The 18098-nt window shown below is 43.7% G+C and overlaps 1 protein-coding gene across 1 annotated transcript; it reads right to left on the minus strand.

Moving 5' to 3' along the window:
- Positions 1-402: 402 nt before the first annotated feature.
- On the minus strand, positions 403-17142 carry HAPSTR1 (HUWE1 associated protein modifying stress responses). The gene is made up of 4 exons (XM_036392361.2): positions 16778-17142; positions 15954-16034; positions 11646-11921; positions 403-3831 (listed from the first exon to the last, which is right to left on the minus strand). The coding sequence occupies exons 1-4, from the start codon at positions 16995-16997 to the stop codon at positions 3587-3589; spliced, it is 822 nt and encodes a 273-aa protein (XP_036248254.1). The 5' UTR covers positions 16998-17142; the 3' UTR covers positions 403-3586.
- Between the last annotated feature and the right edge of the window lie 956 nt (positions 17143-18098).

Raw genomic sequence — 18098 nt, forward strand, 5'->3', positions numbered from 1 at the left:
CACCCACATGAAGCAGGAAATGCTGCTAATTAAAGCACCTGATTTCACTTAAGTCCAAAGAGTTTGTTGCAAAAGACTGGAAAGCTCTACTATTGAAGTCAACACCACTTAACTTCCTAAACTATGCCACTTAAATCTCTTTAAGATGCTTCTTTTAAGTATTAGTGATGTTGAAAGTCTGCAGAACATTTTGTACAGATGTAGTACACCCCAATTTTTTGTACCATCATTAGTCCAAAGGAGACAAAACAAAACCCTGTGTGAAAGTTACACCAAAGTGCATTCAAGGGAAGTCCTGATCTGCACAACCAAGGCAGCCTGTCAGCTCACACTAATCACTTCTTGTCTGGTATTACTGGACTGTATTATTCACAAACTTCAAAGAACTACGAAGCAGCCTGATTAGTTGTATTTTTTTTTATTAGGTTTATTATAGAGTTTCTATTACTCCAGCTGGGTAAACCACATTTGAAAGTAAGTTTAACTGCAGGACTTCAATTTCAACCAAAATCATTTTTGCATGACTTTATTGTAATATAGATTTCAATTGAACATTTAAAACTTACTTCATTAATAAGCAAGCCAAGCTCAGTAGCTTCAGTGCAGGATGTACTTTATGTAACTGCCGCACATTCAGGTTAGATTGGATGTACACGGAGAAGAGACCGGGCAACTGCACGAGTCAGAGGAGAAAGCAAAAGTGAGCACCATTTGTACCAAACTAAACAGTTCTCCAGTCAGTGTTCCCTACTGAAAACCAACTCACTTCTGGCTCCAGGAGCTACAGTTTGGATATAGCTGAAAGCTATTTCCAGAACATCAGTTTTCTACACTGGCACAAGAAATAGTCTTCAAAGCAACAGGTACTGGACTTCTTTTTATTTTTTTTTTTTTTCAGAGACAACCTGTTCTCCTGTGTTTATCAGGTGAATACATGCATTTTTGATCACTCTGGCAGAGGTCAAAGAGCAAACAACAGTTGGGGCTAAATGAAAAACAATCAAAAGTTGCCAAATATTTAAGGTACAAGCAAAAAAAAAAAAAAACATTAATGCAACCAGTTTAATACCAAAGTCTGCTTTCTTTCAAAGAAAAATGGCACAGATTAAATAAGAAGCCAGACAAATTTAGTTTTAGATGGTAATAGACTGACTTAATGCTTCAGAGCATCAACAAGATTTATTTCACGGCAAGAAAGGGGAGAAGAAATTTGAACAGGCTCTGTATTTGGGCTAGACCAGCAGCACTGCTACAGCTCAGTCCCTGCGTGCAGGACTGATACCAGTACGATGTCACCTTTACCACATCAAGAATAAAATGTGTTAGAAGTTGCAGAGCATAAGCATCTTACTTGTACAAGCCAGTTAAAAAAATAAACAGAAGAGCTGAAGAATGGTTCTCACACCTGTCCTTTCTGTTCAGGACTCCACCTTTCTTTTAAAACAAATATCCCTCTGCCAATAGTCTAATAAATACTAATGTATATTCAGACACCATCTTCAAAATCTTTGCTGAAAATGCAGTCTCCAAAAGAAACTAGCTTTATGCAGTATTAACATCTTACATAAACCAAACCTTATGAATTGTAGTTAACAGCAGTAACTGAAATTAATGTATACTGAGTTTCAAGTGATGTGCAAGTTCAGCTATGTAACACAGGTGGGGGTTGGAGCAGTTCTTAGCACTTTTCTTTGGACACTTTGACAGCTGTCCATGAACTACAGAGCCTCTTGCTACAGTACTGTGCAACTACTGACATCTTCAAGGGCTCTTGGGTGTAAAGAAATGTGATGGAAGCACCACAAGGCAAGGAAATCATGCTCAAGTAGAGAGCCTTGAGTATCTCACACAGCACTGCTGTCTTGCCTTGACTACAGACATCGATGAGAGGGTAAAAAGGGCAAACCTACAGTGAAGTCTGCTTCAAACAGCAAAGATAATACAAAAGAGATCTGACTCTACAAGCATGTAAGCAAAAGTCTTGAAGAGCTGTGTATTAACATGGAGCTCAAGGTGCCTTAACTTCGCCAGAAACCACAATTCTCAGTACTGGGAATCTAGCATAACTACATTTCATCCCAGGATCAACCTATGCTTCCAGTTAAAGCATGCATACCACGTCTCTAAATACCCCTTTCCCAACGTGCAGGGTTGGAGCTCTCCTTTTTCTTATTCTTCCTGTGTTATCCCTTTCCAAGGCAGAGATTTAGAGGCCCTAAGGCCAGAGCTCTCCACCAAAGACTTGCTCCCTCTATGTATAAAAATAGTCAGGACACTCTGAGACTGACATCTGTCCTTCCCCATTCAGAAACAGATTTGCAGCAGATCAGTCTTGATCTCTAGTTCAGTTTTAGACTATGCTTAAGTTACGGCAGCCAGAGTTCAATCCTATGAATGTAAGCTAAACACAAAAAGAAAGCCATTTATCCTTTTTAATTCATGCTTACAGCATGTTTATCCAGAGTTTTATAATCAACTTCCAGTTTTAAATTATTTTCTTAGCACTTCACAGAACCTGCATGTCACTCCCTCCTAAAGGGGATGGCATCACAGAATCTTGTTTAAGTTAGTCCAAGTTTCCACATGTGACCAGAAGTCTTACTTGTTAGAACACACCCCTTTTCCAACTATTCCCCACATTCCCTCTCCTCCCACCCCTCCCCAGCAATGGGCAATTACTTCACAAGAAATGTAAAATAGGATATGGGTGTACACAAAACCTACCCTCCACTAATACTGAACAGAAAAGCCTATTTTCCAATTACAGGACATTTTTCTCTAAATTTAGGTCAGCACTGGTGCAGTCTGCACTGTGTATGATTACCACAAGGATAATACCAATAAGTACATATATTTTCTCAAACTGATTTAAAAGCCTATGAAGTTAATTGGGGAAAAGTTTAATATTGCTACTTCAGAGCACTAGAACACACAAAGTGAATCCAATAAAGATCCTTGTATTGATTCAATATTAAGTATTAATTGCATGACCATCATAGCACCTCTTTACATTATCACACAATCACCAGAATTATCAACTGCTTTTAAAACTAAAAAGGGTACAGTCCAATATTTATAACTTGCACACTGTTACTATACAGAAACTAGGTGCATGGTACAGTGCTGCAAAAATGGAAGCCTGCAGTTTTGACAAAGATGCCAAGTCATGTTGTAGACAATTTCAGTCAAACTGGCAATACTGTTTAAGCAAATACTCAAAGCAGGAAATAAAGGACAAAAAAAAAAAAAAAAAAAGAATTCTATAGCCAAATAAACATCTGAAATTTCCTTTCCCTTTAATAATACAAGTAAGGTCACTTTTAGCCTTGGAACAGATACATGTTCACCTATGATGATCTTGCTAACTACTACACAATATCTGATGTCCTCTGCTAAGAATATAGTTTAAGAAAGCCGCAGTTACAAGAGGCATCTAATGTAATATCTAAAATTTCCTTTATGGCATTTATTGAATTCTTTGTCTTAAACAGTGAATATGGAAAGATGGCCTCATGTTTCCTTTTCAATAGTACTCTGAGGATCAAGTGGCTTTCAAGCAGCATGGTGGGTTTGAAATTTTTGCAGTTTAGATCATTCTGTTGCGTTTATGGGTTGGTGAGTCTGTAATGACATCGCCACACTGGGCTGAGGTACGCTTTCTAGTTCCACCATTGTCCAAGTGGAGTGCCATTTCTTCTGATATGAAAGTGTTCAAATCAACATCATGGAGTCCATTTCTCCTTCGACTAGCATTGGAGCCACTGCTCACGTGAGTAGGCGAGCCTGGGGTACTCGAGCGAACACTTATACTAGCCATTGCACCACTAAGACCTGGGGAGAGAGAGAAAAAGGGCTTCAGTCAGACAGCACAGACAGTTCAGTCCCCACGTGTGCCACACACGATTGCACTCAGCCCCGTTCCACCGACACCTTAAAGACACTTCACCCTGCTCTTTGTACCACTCCAGTCCACAGCACCACACCTTCTCAGCTTTCAGCCTGTGCAATAGTCCAGGAGTTACCAGAACCGCTTTTTATGATGTTAAAAGTGAGCTTATGCACCAGGATGTAACAGCACACTCTGAAAAACATTAACTCCATAGGCATGACATGCTATTCAATACAGGGACATACTCGAGAGCAGATAATCTCAATTTAAAGAGATTCACACTGGACCAAGAGTTACACAGCCCTGCCAAGGACTTGAGTTGAACTGACCTGGTCTTGTGTCAACACCACCACCCTGCTCCCTTTCACTCCCTGAAGGAAACTGCAGCATGGCAGCAGGTCTCTGACAGGTGTACACCACAGCCAGTTCATAAACACAAGCTTTATTTCATGGCTAACTCTAACAGCCAACACATTAGTATTATTAAATTCAGAAATGCACTTAAAGAACAAGCAAGGAAAACCACATGGCAATCACCCAAAATTTGTTATCAACAGATCTGATACAAATCACTGTCACAGGTACCCTGCAAGAACTTTGGTTTGTATTCAGATTAATAGTATTGGATTCAAACTGAAGTTTATTTATTGTAGAAAAAAAGGCCATAAGAAGACAACCATGAACTTTCATACTAATTTAACCTCTGCCTTCTGTAACATTACAATTTTGCAAAAGGGGGACATTCTAAAACAAAAAATTTAGTAAGGACTAATACACAAAAGTCTAACTACTCTTCTCAATTTCCCATTCAGTCTGTATTTGGAGATAAACAGGAGCTCAGAGTTAAGACAAACATCTTTACTATCATAACTTTCCAAGCCTGAGTATTAGTAGGAGAGTACAGAAACATCTGTTGGCCCTAGCAAAGATAAAGATAGGTCTGCATATTTTCTAACAAGAATGAGGAAACGTTGAACTGTCCAGGAAGATTCCTCTCTCAGTAACCTTCAAAATCTTAAGAGCTCCCTTCTCCAGTCTCAGATATTCCATAGCTCTGTCCAACCATCATAAACCTTGTGCATGCACTAATTCCCATCTCCACGTACTGTCAAATGAGCAGCCAAAAACTACTGACTGACAAGTCAAGCCTAACAAAACCCAATCCACCAGCTGCTAGCAGGCCAGATAGGCAACTTCAGAGGCTCTGGGAAGAGAGGACTGCTAGAACTACATCATCAGTCACCAGAAACCTCAGGTAGAAGCTGAAGTCTAAAAGCCATCTGCAGCAATGGCAGGCTGATACACAGGTCAGGATGGAGCAGCCCAGCCAACGTCACTCTATTGAACATTACTGAATGAACATTTAAAGCTTCCAACTTGTAACAGCACAGGAAATACTTCACACAGATCTGGCATTACACAACAACCAGCAGACACAGCCACTAATCACTGATTCTTTCTTAGGGCTTTTGCTTACAGCTCCAAGTGGTGTTCAAACAGGGCCCAGAAGCATGGTCTGAACTCCAAGAGGCACCCTGCAGATTTTATTAATAGCAAAATCATTGCTCATTCACAATGGCAGAAAGTATTTAAACAGAAGAAGCTGTTTTAGTGTAAAGGTAACTCAGAAATGAGGTTTGTGACAGTATTCCCAGGATTAAGGTCGAGCTTAAATTCAAAACCATTAGGAAAAGAATTTCCCATGCATCCACCAAAGAAAGTAATGCAGCTAAACTTGATGACAAATGTATGAGAAAAAGCCAATTCAGATACCATATCCTGGATAAACCACAAACATACACAGTTTGGGCAGGTAACAAATCACTTCACAATTCAAAGACATCAGTAGTTTAATTTCAACTGGCATGACATACATCAGAAAAAACATTAATTCATCCTGTACATTTAAATTGGAAAAAATCTGACAGCATACAGGTGACATTTTTTCAAATCCAAACCGATTGTAGAGATTTCCCCCCACATCCCTATTCCAAGCAAAACTGCTGTGACCACACAAGTTTAGTGTCATTACTTACACTTAAGAGTCAACAATTTACATCACTTATCAGTCATTCACTGTTATACAACTCATACCAAAGGAGCAACATAGCAATTCAGTTTTATCATGACATCTTTTTTACATCTAGTGCCCAAGTAAGGGCAGAAAAATTATTTTAAATAAACCCCAAAACTGACCTGTGATGTCAAAAGACATTTTTTGCCACCACTCAAGAACTATGCTTTTAAGTGGAGCCTTTTCAAGTAACAAGCATTCTTTAAAATAGTTGATACAGTTAAAAGATGTATCTGTAACACATGCAGCATATTCTAAACCAGACTGCCAAAGTTCCCAAGCAATGCCTAAAGCAGTCACTGACTTCCCAGTATTTAGGTAATGCTGAATCACTGTACATTTAAATACAGAAACAACCTTCAGGAGGTAATTACAAGTTAAAATCTTTAAGTCAACTTAGTGTCTAAGGCAGGAGAGTAGCTTTGAGTTTAATCCTAGAGATCAGAATACAAGGCTATTGCATCACAGCATGGGCTTTGAGCTACAGGTTAATCTTGCATCTCACACAGGTACTTAGTACCAGTAAGAGTCGTGGCTGGGTACACTGACAGACTGACAGCCCCAGCTCCTGGCAGTGAACCACATCACACAGCACTGCCCATCCATCCAGAAGGGCAAGACTGCCAAATGAAACACTCAGATCACAGTTTGGATTTGCACATTAGGATTGGCTAATTGAGCTAACATGGAAAAGTCAAAGCAAACTCAAGGCATATATTCAAATATCAAGATGCCACTACATGGAACCAACATCTCTGAGAACAACTTGCAATGCTCAAAAAAATCCACTTTTGGTTGACAGGAAAAGAGTTAAGTTTTTCCTTGGGAAGCTGTGGCAAAGCAGAGGAAATCTCAGAAAAACCATTTACTGTGAATTACTCTGAGTTCAAGCTTTCAGCAGACTCAGAGCTCTTCCCAAAGCATCTAAAGCAGTAACTGACACTAGGAAGTGGTAAGATGACATGACTGTCAGCAAACACCACTTCCCAACCTCAAATGTCTGGATTGTGATTAATATGGCCTTAATCACACGCACATCAGTTTTGTCCATACAAAAGGACAGATTCTGTCCATACAACAGGACAGAGATCCAAACAGCTGCTGAAGTGCCTTTATTTTTCCCCACAATCTCATCACCTCTGAAGTTTCTCACTCCTTTCTACCAGGGACATCTCCTTTATTCTTTGAGGACTTTAAAAGGTCCACATGGCTCTGACCCCCTTTTGAATTAGAAAGGTTTGAAGTGGAAGGCATATCTCAAACATTTTGCAGTACCTAGTACATTCTCTTTCCTGTCATATCTTTCATCAACAATATGACATTTCATAGACAATGATTTTACAAAGAATTCTATTTTAAAAGGTCTTACAGTGCTATTAAAAGGAGCTGTGACCAATACTACCCAATTTATAGCTAAGTACACTCCAAAACTATCAAGATATTAGAATGCTTGACTGAAAATATGTTTCATGGATTACAAAATACTTAAAACTATCAACTCAAAATTAGCAAGTTTGTCACCACTGGCCTAACAAACTGTAAATGCTGTTTCATCTGCACTACAATCATGCCCATGTACAACTTATTCAGGTCACTATCACAGCATAATATACTGGGTAGCTACTGTTCCACATAGTACTAACTATTGTTTCTAGAAGTTTTAATCAGGAAGTATCAAAAGGAACATTCATGCTTAGGTAGTGTGACCAAAGCAGGAATTAGTTAATAACCCAGATAAATACAAAATTGCATGCAGAGAGATCCTTGTCACTCCTCTGTCATATTCACCCTTTCATAATACTGGCTCAAAGAGCAAGCTTTAGCAGCACATACCAATACACAATTCCATCACAGCTATATTTACATACAACCTTTAAATTAACCTGTGTCAGACCAATCTGAACTCTGTTTTCCATCCCCTCTTCTACCAGCTGCAGCTTCTCCACTCTGCTAAGTGCCCCTGTTTTAAACTGCACTTGAATATTCTGAGAAGCAAACACAAAGGCCTAGAGGGAATTCAGACTCTTAAGGGGCCAGGTCACACACTTTTATGTGCAAGTGTTCTCCCTACCCCACAGAGACCAAATCACATGAATTATATACATCAACATTAAAGCTAAGGAGAAAAAGAACTAATGTTCTCCCACTGTACTGCTGCTCTATTTTTCCCCAAATTCACCTAATTTTTGATTAAGAATGCTCAAGTCAAATGCATTTCAACACTACCTTTCCAAGTTTGCTTCTTGCCCCTCCTGAAATCTCAGCATCTTCTCCCATTTTGCTGGGAGGATGGTGTGTGAAACATGGAGCACATGCACAGGGAAGGACAGGGGCTGTGCACCACACTTGGTACAGCAGCTACAGCCAGGCACAACGTGGCTGAGCACGTGGCAGTGTTTGGGAGTCTTGTACTGTTAGCTCAGATTAATGCAATTCTGTCATTTGAAACTCATCTCCTACAGAACTGGAAATGTCAATACACATCCAGAGAGTAGGTGAAGACACATCCATACTTTCCCTGGCTGCAATGACATTTCAGGGACTAATGGAAGTTAAAAACCCAACTCTGTAATTGAGATGTTGGACAATAAAGGTATTATCTTCTACTACCACATCTTAAAGCATTAGACTGATGTTTCATTAAAGTTTCAGAAAACTGCACTGGCACTCCAGAGTAAAACATCATGTATTACCTTGAGATAACTACTCAGCTGCTCTAAAAGGCTTGAACTTCTTTTCAAATATTCACAGTTGAAGGTAACCTTGAAATAAAGCATGGCTGGTGACTATCAGCATGCTAACAGTGAAAAGCTGATAATAAGGGAAAAGATGTTGTTTACTGAAGTTTACTCTCTCTCAAGTAACATTCCAAAGTCTCCTTCTCAGTAGATGTCAGTAACAACTGCAGAGCATAAGTGCTATGGAGTTAAAAGAAAAGGGAGATCACATCTTAAACATTCTCATGCCTAAGTTTTTGCCATGATAATTTTGCTTTTAGCTACTATAACGGGTTCTTCTCTGCTGTTCTGCTCTCAAGTTTTCTTGTAGTACAAAGACTTGATAACCAGTATCACAAGATGAAATTCTGGGGTCAATATCCTGTCCAAAAAACTGTCAACCATCTTACAGAGATAAAATATAGGTTAGAGGTTACCAGGCTAGAGACAAAAATTCAGTTTTAAGATATTTCTTTTCAGAGAAAGCATACAGTTAAAAGATTGTACTGATGCCTAAAGGATGCTAATCTCTAATGCTTTAGTCTAGGGCATACACCCAGAACTGTGTTTGATGTTCCAGGAAATACTCAATTATTAGCTATTTTGTTACCACTGCTTCTCTCAAAATTTTCAGATGTGCTTATGATGCATTTAGGGGTTAGATTATGAAAAAACATGTATTTTCCACCATCACAGGGGAAGATCAGCAAGCTATAATGCCATGATCTTTAGACATATAATAGTACCTATTTCTGAGAAGTCAATACCCCAGCTCTGCTTCCACTTTACCTGGTGCCACGGGCTATTCATATCTATCCCTGCTTTACTAAAAGGGGTCTTGCTGCAAGCAGCAAAGTTTTAGCATTATCCCTCAAATCTAATTCAACCCATCCACATGATCAATAAATACTCTGTTCCCACCAGAAGCCAACCAGCACAAAACAACCTCTCACCTTTACATGCCAGTTGGAAACTCCTCTCAAAACCTCTGTGCCTGGACTGCTCCTCACTATCACCAGGTTCTCATGTTCCCTCATGAAACTTAGAAGCAGCACTTTCAAACAATGTGCCAAAAATTATGATAAGCACAGGCCTCATGAGGACAATATACACACACCTAAAGGTCCTTGGCAGGTTTCAAAATCAAAACATACTTTTGAGAAGCCCTACAATAAATAGGAAATGAGTTCATGAGATTGCTTAATCACAACTTCCTTGAAGAAAAAAAAAAAGGGGAAAAGCTGGAGTAATGCAAACATTGTAGGCAATAAATAACCTAAAAACAGTTATGAGGCCCAATACAAGCCTAGTCACTAAAGGATTAGCACAAAAGCATTTATGTCAAGGACCAGATTGAAACTGATATGAGGAGAACCTAATCCAGAAGGTGACTGACATGTAATCTTGTCAACCAGCTGATGAAGGGGAAAAAGTACATTTTGAGCCCCTGCAGTGCCACTACAGAGGACAGAACTTCCTCATAACCCTGCATTACATTATGAAATATAGAAAACTTTATATATATATATATATCATTGTTCAGATCCTCATGCTATAGAAAAGTGACTTCCATAAACCACCTCTGTACAAAGCAGATGCTAGGAAACAATACATGGACACAAAAAGAGCCATATTACCAATAAAAACACCTCTGAGTTTGCTCAGAGAGCTCACTGTGCTGAAGTGAGCCTACCTAAGCTTCCTCTCACCTGAGACTGAGCCTTTCCAGTTAAATCCAACTCCACAGATTCAACTATATTTTCAGAAAAGCATTTTTATGAGGGTGCTTACCACAGCGAGAGCCAGCTTCTGCAGCTGTTCTCATGAAATTAATTTTATCTACACTGAGTAAGCAACAGTGGTGCACAGAATTCCCTAGCCTCCTTCCAGTATGAGACAGGAAACTGCCAAAACCAACATGGCTGAGTAGGGAAGCATGCTTGGTTTAAATGGCTGTCACCTAGACAGTAACAGTGTCTGGACTGGGCATCTTTAAAAACCACCACAGCACAGCAGAAGCCAAATCTGCATTTTCTGGAATTCATGCTTCTAATTAACCCATCAATTCTACCACCCAATGAGAATATCCAGACAGTAAAAATTTAATTTAGGTTGCACTTCTAGATAGCTTCATTTTCATTTTTAGAATGTCTAGGGTTTGTACCTCAAGATATCTAATACCCTTTTGAATTTTAGAAGGTCAAAACCCAGAGGTGAACTGCCCCATCTCACCTCAAGAGCAGTTTAAAGCACATCTGTCTATCACTTGCTCAATCATAATCCAACACAGAATAGGCTACTGAATATTCATATCTGAAAATAGATACACCCAGCATTGCTGGTGATGGCAAGGAAGGCAATTCAGTATGACGATGGAAGACATGTAAATCTGAAAGTGAACTAGAACAAAGTTCTGAACAGGACTCAATTATTGTAAAAATGTGTAACTGAAACACCCTTCCCAGGGTACTTTTAGTAGAATGCTGAACTGCATTAGTGCCTAACAAAGGTACTAGAGAGCTAGAGACAGAAGCCTCAGACATCAAATTCCCTCCCTAATCCTCCAAAAATTTGCTGGTAGTCAAATCTTAATATTTAACTAGTTGCTAGCATAGCATTGCCATTTTCCAAGAATTCTGTTTACTTTAGCATTGGCATGAATGCAAGTCTCTTCATGCTTCAAAAACACTACCAAGACTTGAAACTTAACTGCTGAGTACACAGCTGTGCAATATTACAGACCCAAATTTCATTTTTATTCAGCATCTTTTCTTCATTGAAAATACTCAACTATACAAATTCTTAGCAGCCAACACATGCCTTATACATGCAAAAGCTCCCTTAAAGAATGAAGGGGATACCTTCAGCTGGAACACCAGGTACATGACACATTATGATATGCCAAACACACCTTAAAAACCCCCACCCAATTTTAACCAAGTAGTATTGAAAAAGTGACAGTTACCATGCAGAGCTATGGCTTCACGGAAGGGTTGCAAATCAGTCTCTACAGATGAGCTAGTTTCTGTTGAAGTAGCTCGGTTAGGGGATACTACAGTCAGTCTTGGGGGAGCTCTAGAATTTCTTGGAGGAGGGACTTTTCCACAAAGGAAGCTGATTAAGTCTTCTCTTCGAATAGTTCTTCTGCGTTTTTTAACCCAGGCTAACACATCCTTATTCCGACGCTGATAGCCAATCTGAATTCCTAAATCAAAGCTTCGCTGGTGGGCATCCACACTCTCTGCAAGAGGACAGAAAAAAGTTCTCTTAGTGTTACACAGCAATGTACAGCACAGCACTGATGGGGCCTCCTGCCAAGCATGGGAAAGAAGAAGTATCTACATCTTCTACAGCTTACTCCATAAGGCAGCACCAAGGTGGCTGCAGCAGAAAAGAGGAGGAGTTCCATTAAACCTGAAGAGAGTAAAGCCAAAATGTTCCATCCTCTTTACACATCAGATAGTCAACAGCAACTCCAGCTCCACTTAAACAGCATTTACTATACTTCAGGTCAACACCACAGCACTGTTTATTTACATTAAAAACACACTTAGAGCTTGTCAGGCTGAGGAAGATACTTAAATCAATGGACAACAGACTTAGACACACACAGTGCATCAATACAGCAGGAAGCCCCAACATAAGAAAGGAGTAACTGCTTTTCTGCATTCTGACAGGTAAGGAACTGCCAGAAAACTCAGGATTTCTTTCAAGTTCTTCTATTTTCAGCTGGATTTCAATTGCAGAGGCAATTCACAGGCCAGAGTTTTGAAACTAGTTAGAACACAAGTGTCCCCAATGTCTTTCAATTAGCCAACATATCATTTACAAAGGCTAAGAAAGTTTCCTTCCCCATTTAGGGTCCCATAGCAATTCTGATATAGAAAAGTTTTAAACACACAATTTACAATATATCCTACTACAAAATGCAATTTCTCTCTCTGTTAATGTAACTAGTCACCTGTGCACATCAGTTATAGCTGTGTCTCCAATGGATTAAGTTGCTTTCAAACTTTGGGAAGTGTATTTCTGGCTACCAGTTTGAGTAAGTTTCAAACCACAGTAACAGGTGGGACAAATCCTGTTCACCACACAATTATGCTCATCTTGTTCGTCACAGGTTTGCTATCAGAGCTTTGACAACACCTATTTCAGTTTCATGTAAAGTTTCATACTCTTATGTTGCTCTTGCTCCTTAAAAGACATGAACATATCCACTCCAATTTTGTTTACTTGAATTCCATAGATTTTTTTCTATGTGGCAAAGCTGATTTAACAGCATTTTATAATCTTGTTTTATTAAACAAGCCCAAGGCAAAAGCCAGAAGACAAAGGTATTTCTTTAAGAACAGCTATCCCAAAATATTGGTTTACAAACAATGACATACACATCTAATGTAGCTTTGTCACACTCCAGAACCCAGAAAGTCCTACTGTTAAGTGTTATTCTTGGACTTGTATTCTAAGGCACCACTGCACAGACTATGAAAGACAGCACTGAGATCTACACTGTCAAAGAGCAGCACTTCAAACCTAACACAACAGACCAAAACCACCTCAAACTGAGCTGAGTTAAATCTTGGAGCTTTTGGAGTATAAACCAAACAAGTAAACAAATGTAATTTAACCTGTTCTTTGTATCCACTCTAAGAGTATTCTGCCTGTACTACTTTGTAATCCAAAGGCTACATTTACAAATGTTAATTCCTCTGAAAGCAATGGTAACATGACAGATTATTCCTCCTGCCATTTTATACTGCACAGCAGCCTGGACTCCAATGCACTGGCAGCAAAAGCTGCCCAAACATTCTGGAGCCAACCTGGAAACTGAAAATACTCCTTTAATCACTTCCTGAAATACCAAGAGTGTCCTTCTGAGGCTTGGAGGCTGGCTTTACGTCAATACCCTGCTTTCTTTGTGTATGAGAATGCTTTACAAAGTGCTAACTGTGAACTAGGTATGAGGTCAAACACTGACTGCTGATGCAGCCCAGAGAAGTTTCAAGCATCATTACCCCGGGTACATTAGATTTTTTATGGTAAAAGCCACAACCACTTTGTTTACAAAGTTAAGCTTGCAAAACCTAAGCCGTCAAGCTGCATATATTCTGAAATTACTAAGTCAAAATCAACATTAGAAAATATTCAGGGCTTTTTTAATAAAAACAAAGTAAATTGTAGGCTCAGAAGTCTTATTCTAACATATACCTAGAACTTTCCACAGTGGCCTTAAGTTCTAAATCCTACATTACAAACCACGCTTCACTTTTTTAGTGCAATCAAGATAATGAAGTGTCTTGAATGCAGTCTCTATCACCAGCACCAGAAATGCAGGATGTAAGACCATCAGTGTGGTGTGATATTAAACTTCTAATCTATATTCAGAAGAAATGCTGACATTCAAGACATCATGGCATTCTCATTATGCACCATTCCTCGGGTTGTTCTTGTTAAAAGATGATGCCTCAAAAATCCAAGTATTTATCAGATCAGAAAGCAGCTGACAAGGCAAGAAGCAGTTTGTGGTGTTTAGTTCACCCCACCAAGTATTCCTCCAGTATTTTGACAGTGTCCTCCAAAACAAACAGTACTGAGAATGTGAAAAACAGGAGTTTTTTTAAGAGCCATGTTCACCACTAGGGAAAGCAAGCTCACAGTAAGCAAGCTCCAACTTGTCAGATATGACAGTGTTCAGCTGGTTCTACCATGTTATCACCAAATTTCTACTCACTTACAAGTTACCTGAAAATTGAAAGATGGCATTCCTGAGTAACTCAGGTACTTTAGGATCTGTTTGAAGAAAACATTTGTTTCAGGTGCTGGTTTTTGAAGTATTACATTACACCTGACCAAAGTCAGCTTCCAACTTAAAGCCTAGTTTCCCCAATCACCTACTCATCAGTTAATCACATCATTGCCAACAAAAAGGCTCAATTTGCCTACAACAGAAGTAATCTAACATTTTAACCAGAAATAAACAGTCTAAGTCTTCATAATAAAGATGCTATAAGGGAGAGCCATGCCATTTGTAAAGACAGACTGTAATTATTCCAGACAATTTATTAACAGTACCTGCTGCTACTCGAGCACCATTCTCAAATGACTATTGTCCCCAGACATGTTCTAGTGACCCACACCCTCAGGCCAGCACCTTCCTGCTCTCAGGTGCTGCCCCTTCACATGACCTGACACACACACACAGCATTCAAATGCACCTTCTGCAGGAGGCAAGACTCTGGCAGGGAGGGCTGTGCACCCACACTTCCTCCTCGCTCTGTCCACATCTGTCAGAAACCTGATCACCCGTCACAAACACATCAACTGCTTAAAGCAAATCCAAAATGACAAAACTGGAGGCAAATGAAGGAGCATGGAGGTAGAACTACAGATAATGCCGTACAGACCAAGGGGAAAAAAAAAATCAAACCATAAGCCAGAAAAACCAACATTGTAATTTTAAAGCACTTCCCTTCCTTGTAATGGAAGGCAGTAACAATGGGAATCACAATGTGCCAATTTCAGCCTTCACTGATATGTATTATTTTAGCACAACCTTTTAAATAAAGTACAAGCCACTGAATGAGCCTTCTGCAGACATGAATTCCTGGGACAACCCAAAGAACTGCAGAGTTCAGAAAGACCCAGTAAACCAGCACTAAAGCACAGCCACATGCAAAGCACACTCCTATCAAAGTTCTGGCTAACACTGCCTTCTTACAGCCATGCTGAACACAGACATAATGACATTTTAGTGCTTAAAATAAACTGTGAGGCTTACTTAAGAAGCCTCAGTGCCACAAGAAGATAAAAGTTTCTGTCACATAACATCTGTGCAGAATCTTATGAGCACTAAACCCAACTTCGCTTCACCACAAAAGAGAAGGCATTAAACTGACACCCCAACATCGAATGCACCATGAAATATAAACAATGCAGGGAATTTCAGTACTGTTTAATAAGCCGTTGTACATTTCCCTTGAATTCACAAGAAACTGACACATATTAAAGATACCCTTTTTCAAGGGTCTCAAAGTAAAACAGATTTTAAGTTTATGAGTCATTGACATGAGGCAACAGAAAAGATTCAGCTACCGTCAGCTGAAGTGGACCAGGGAAAACCTGCAAGATTCAGGAAGCAGTCTCGGGTTAGATTTTATCAGGGTGAATAAGAGACATTAACAGGCCCTACTTATGAGTAAGCCGGGGCAGGAGGCAGAGTGGGGCCCGGCTCGGCGGAGAGGGCTGCCGGGGCAGCGGGGGGGCAGCCCCTTACCTTTGTAGAGGTTGGTGACCGCAGTGGCGGCGTTCTGGAAGGGGACCCAGAGGGAGAGCCCCGGCTGCTGGCACACCCGGTCTGCAGGGAGGGAAGGACACACGCTGTTTATTTTGGAGTCACCCGCTCCGAACGGCCATGTTAGGTTTCGCCATTTTGTTCCACCTTCCGGAGGCAGCTCCGGATCGGGGCCGAGCGGGGCGGGCGGGCAGCGGCCCGGCCGGGGCAGCGGGCGCGGTGCCCCCAGCGCGGCGGGGAGCGCCCGGCCGCCCCCGCCCCGGCCCCGCCGCACAATGAGCCCGGCCCCGCTTCGCCATTTTGTCGGGAGTCTCTTCCCGGGGCTGGGCGTCGGGAGCCGCCGGCAGGGCCGGGCTTCCCGGCCCCCCCCCCCACCCTCCCCGGGGCTCGGGGCTCGCCCCCGCCGCCCGGAGCCTCCCGGCGCGGCCCCCGCCGGAGCGCCCCGACGCCCCGCGGCCGCGCTCCGGCCCGAGCGCTCCGGCCGCCGGGGGAGGGGGTGCGGCCGGGCCGGCGCAGGAGCCGCCCCGGAGGCCGCGCCGGGCGCTGTCCGGGCCGCGACCGCGGCTCCCCCTCCCTCTCGCCATTTTGTTTTCCCGTCCGTCTCCGAGGGCGGCCACGGGCCGGCACCGCTCCTCCCGCCGCCTCGGCCCCTTTGTACCGCTGCGGACACCTCCCCACCCCGGCGGCTCCGCGGCTGCTCGGCGCCCCCACCCACCACGGGCCGGGCCAAGAGCCCACCGCGCTCGGGCTCCACCGGCCTCCAGCCGCCCCTGCTGTGCGCTCCCCAAGCCCCTGACCGTGCTCACCCTTGTAGAGCTGCGCCACGGCGGTGGCCGAATTCTGGAAGAGGTGCCAGAGCTTCTGCTGCTTGTGCTCGGGCTGCGCCGCCGCCTCGTCCTGCAGCTCCGGCGCCAGCGCCTCCTCCTGCTCGGCCTCAGCCAGGCACTGCCGCTCCCACTTGCTGAACCAGTGCTCGGGCCCGTGCTCCTGGATCTCCGCCTCGCCCTCCTCCTTCTTGTCCTCCATCCTCCGCCCGGCTCCGCGTCCCACAGCCGCGAACACCCGGTCCCGACAGCCGGCCGCGCTCGTTCCGTGCGCTGGCCCGGCCCTACCTCACCCCCATGCCGGGCCCGCCCGTCGCTCCGCCGGCCCCAAACACTCCGAGCGCCGGCACCGCCCCGAGCGCACTGAGAGCTCGGCCGAGGCGCCTGGGAACGCGCAGCCGGCCCGACCCGCCCGCAGCGCTCGATTGGCCACCACCGCCCCGGCACGGCCGGTCTGTGCGGGATCCCCAGCGCTCATTGGTCCGTTTACGTGTCCGTCACGCGGGACACCCCGGGGGGCGGGGCTAACGCAGGTTTGGTTACGCCGTCACAGCCCCGTGCCGGGGGCGTCGGCGCGGTGCGCGTGCGCAGTGAGCTACCTCGCGCGGCCCCGGCCCTGGCCCCGCCCCTGGCGTGAGGCGGCCCCGCCCGCGCCCCCCCGGCAGCGGCCCCGGGGCCGCCCCGAGCGGGTGAGGCGCTGCCGGCCTCGGGCGGCCCCGGCAGGCGCTGTCCGCGGCCGAACCGGGAGGTGGCAGCGGCCGCCGCGACTCCGCTGAGGGGCAGAGCCTGCCCGGGAGGCGGTTCCCTTCCCGGCCCCGGGGGAAGATGGCGGCCGCGCAGGGCCCGAGGGCCGAGCCGTGTGACACGGCCGGGCCCGGGGCCAGCGTCCGGCAGAAACCGCTGAGGGGTTTGGTCCGAGAGTTCAGACCCACGGCATCACTCTTCCGTCTGTTTTACACATTATTTACCAGTTCTTGATTCTGCGCTGTAGCAGGCACAGTCCCAGCCAGCAGATTGAAGTCACAGCTGCTTTGCGCACGTTTAAAAGTACTCGTTCACCCCGCGATACCGTCACTCGGCTGCCGTGCAAGTGGAAATGCACTTCCAGCTGCTCCAGCCGCAGCAAATGTCCCCGTGCTACGGAGCGGGGCCCGGGCACAGCTGCCTGCACACCGGGGATTGCAGCCGGGTCCGGATCTGCCTCCACATCGCTGAACAGAGCACGGACACGCAGCAGCAGCCTGGGGCCCATCCCAGCCACGGGGAGCCTGCTGTGCCCATCCCAGCCATGGGGAGCCTGCTG

This window comes from Molothrus ater, chromosome 16 (assembly GCF_012460135.2).
Source record: "Molothrus ater isolate BHLD 08-10-18 breed brown headed cowbird chromosome 16, BPBGC_Mater_1.1, whole genome shotgun sequence".
Taxonomy (NCBI): Eukaryota; Metazoa; Chordata; class Aves; order Passeriformes; family Icteridae; genus Molothrus; species Molothrus ater.

Bases quoted from the DNA above. Each gene is read 5' to 3' on its own strand.
- HAPSTR1 (XM_036392361.2), bottom strand. From the start codon at position 16,997: ATGGAGGACAAGAAGGAGGAGGGCGAGGCGGAGATCCAGGAGCACGGG. The intron at 11,922-15,953 runs GTAAGGGGCTGC...GTCCTCTTGCAG, and splicing joins GGTCACCAACCTCTACAAAG to AGAGTGTGGATGCCCACCAG. The intron at 3,832-11,645 runs GTAACTGTCACT...CTCTCTCCCCAG, and splicing joins TGAAGCCATAGCTCTGCATG to GTCTTAGTGGTGCAATGGCT.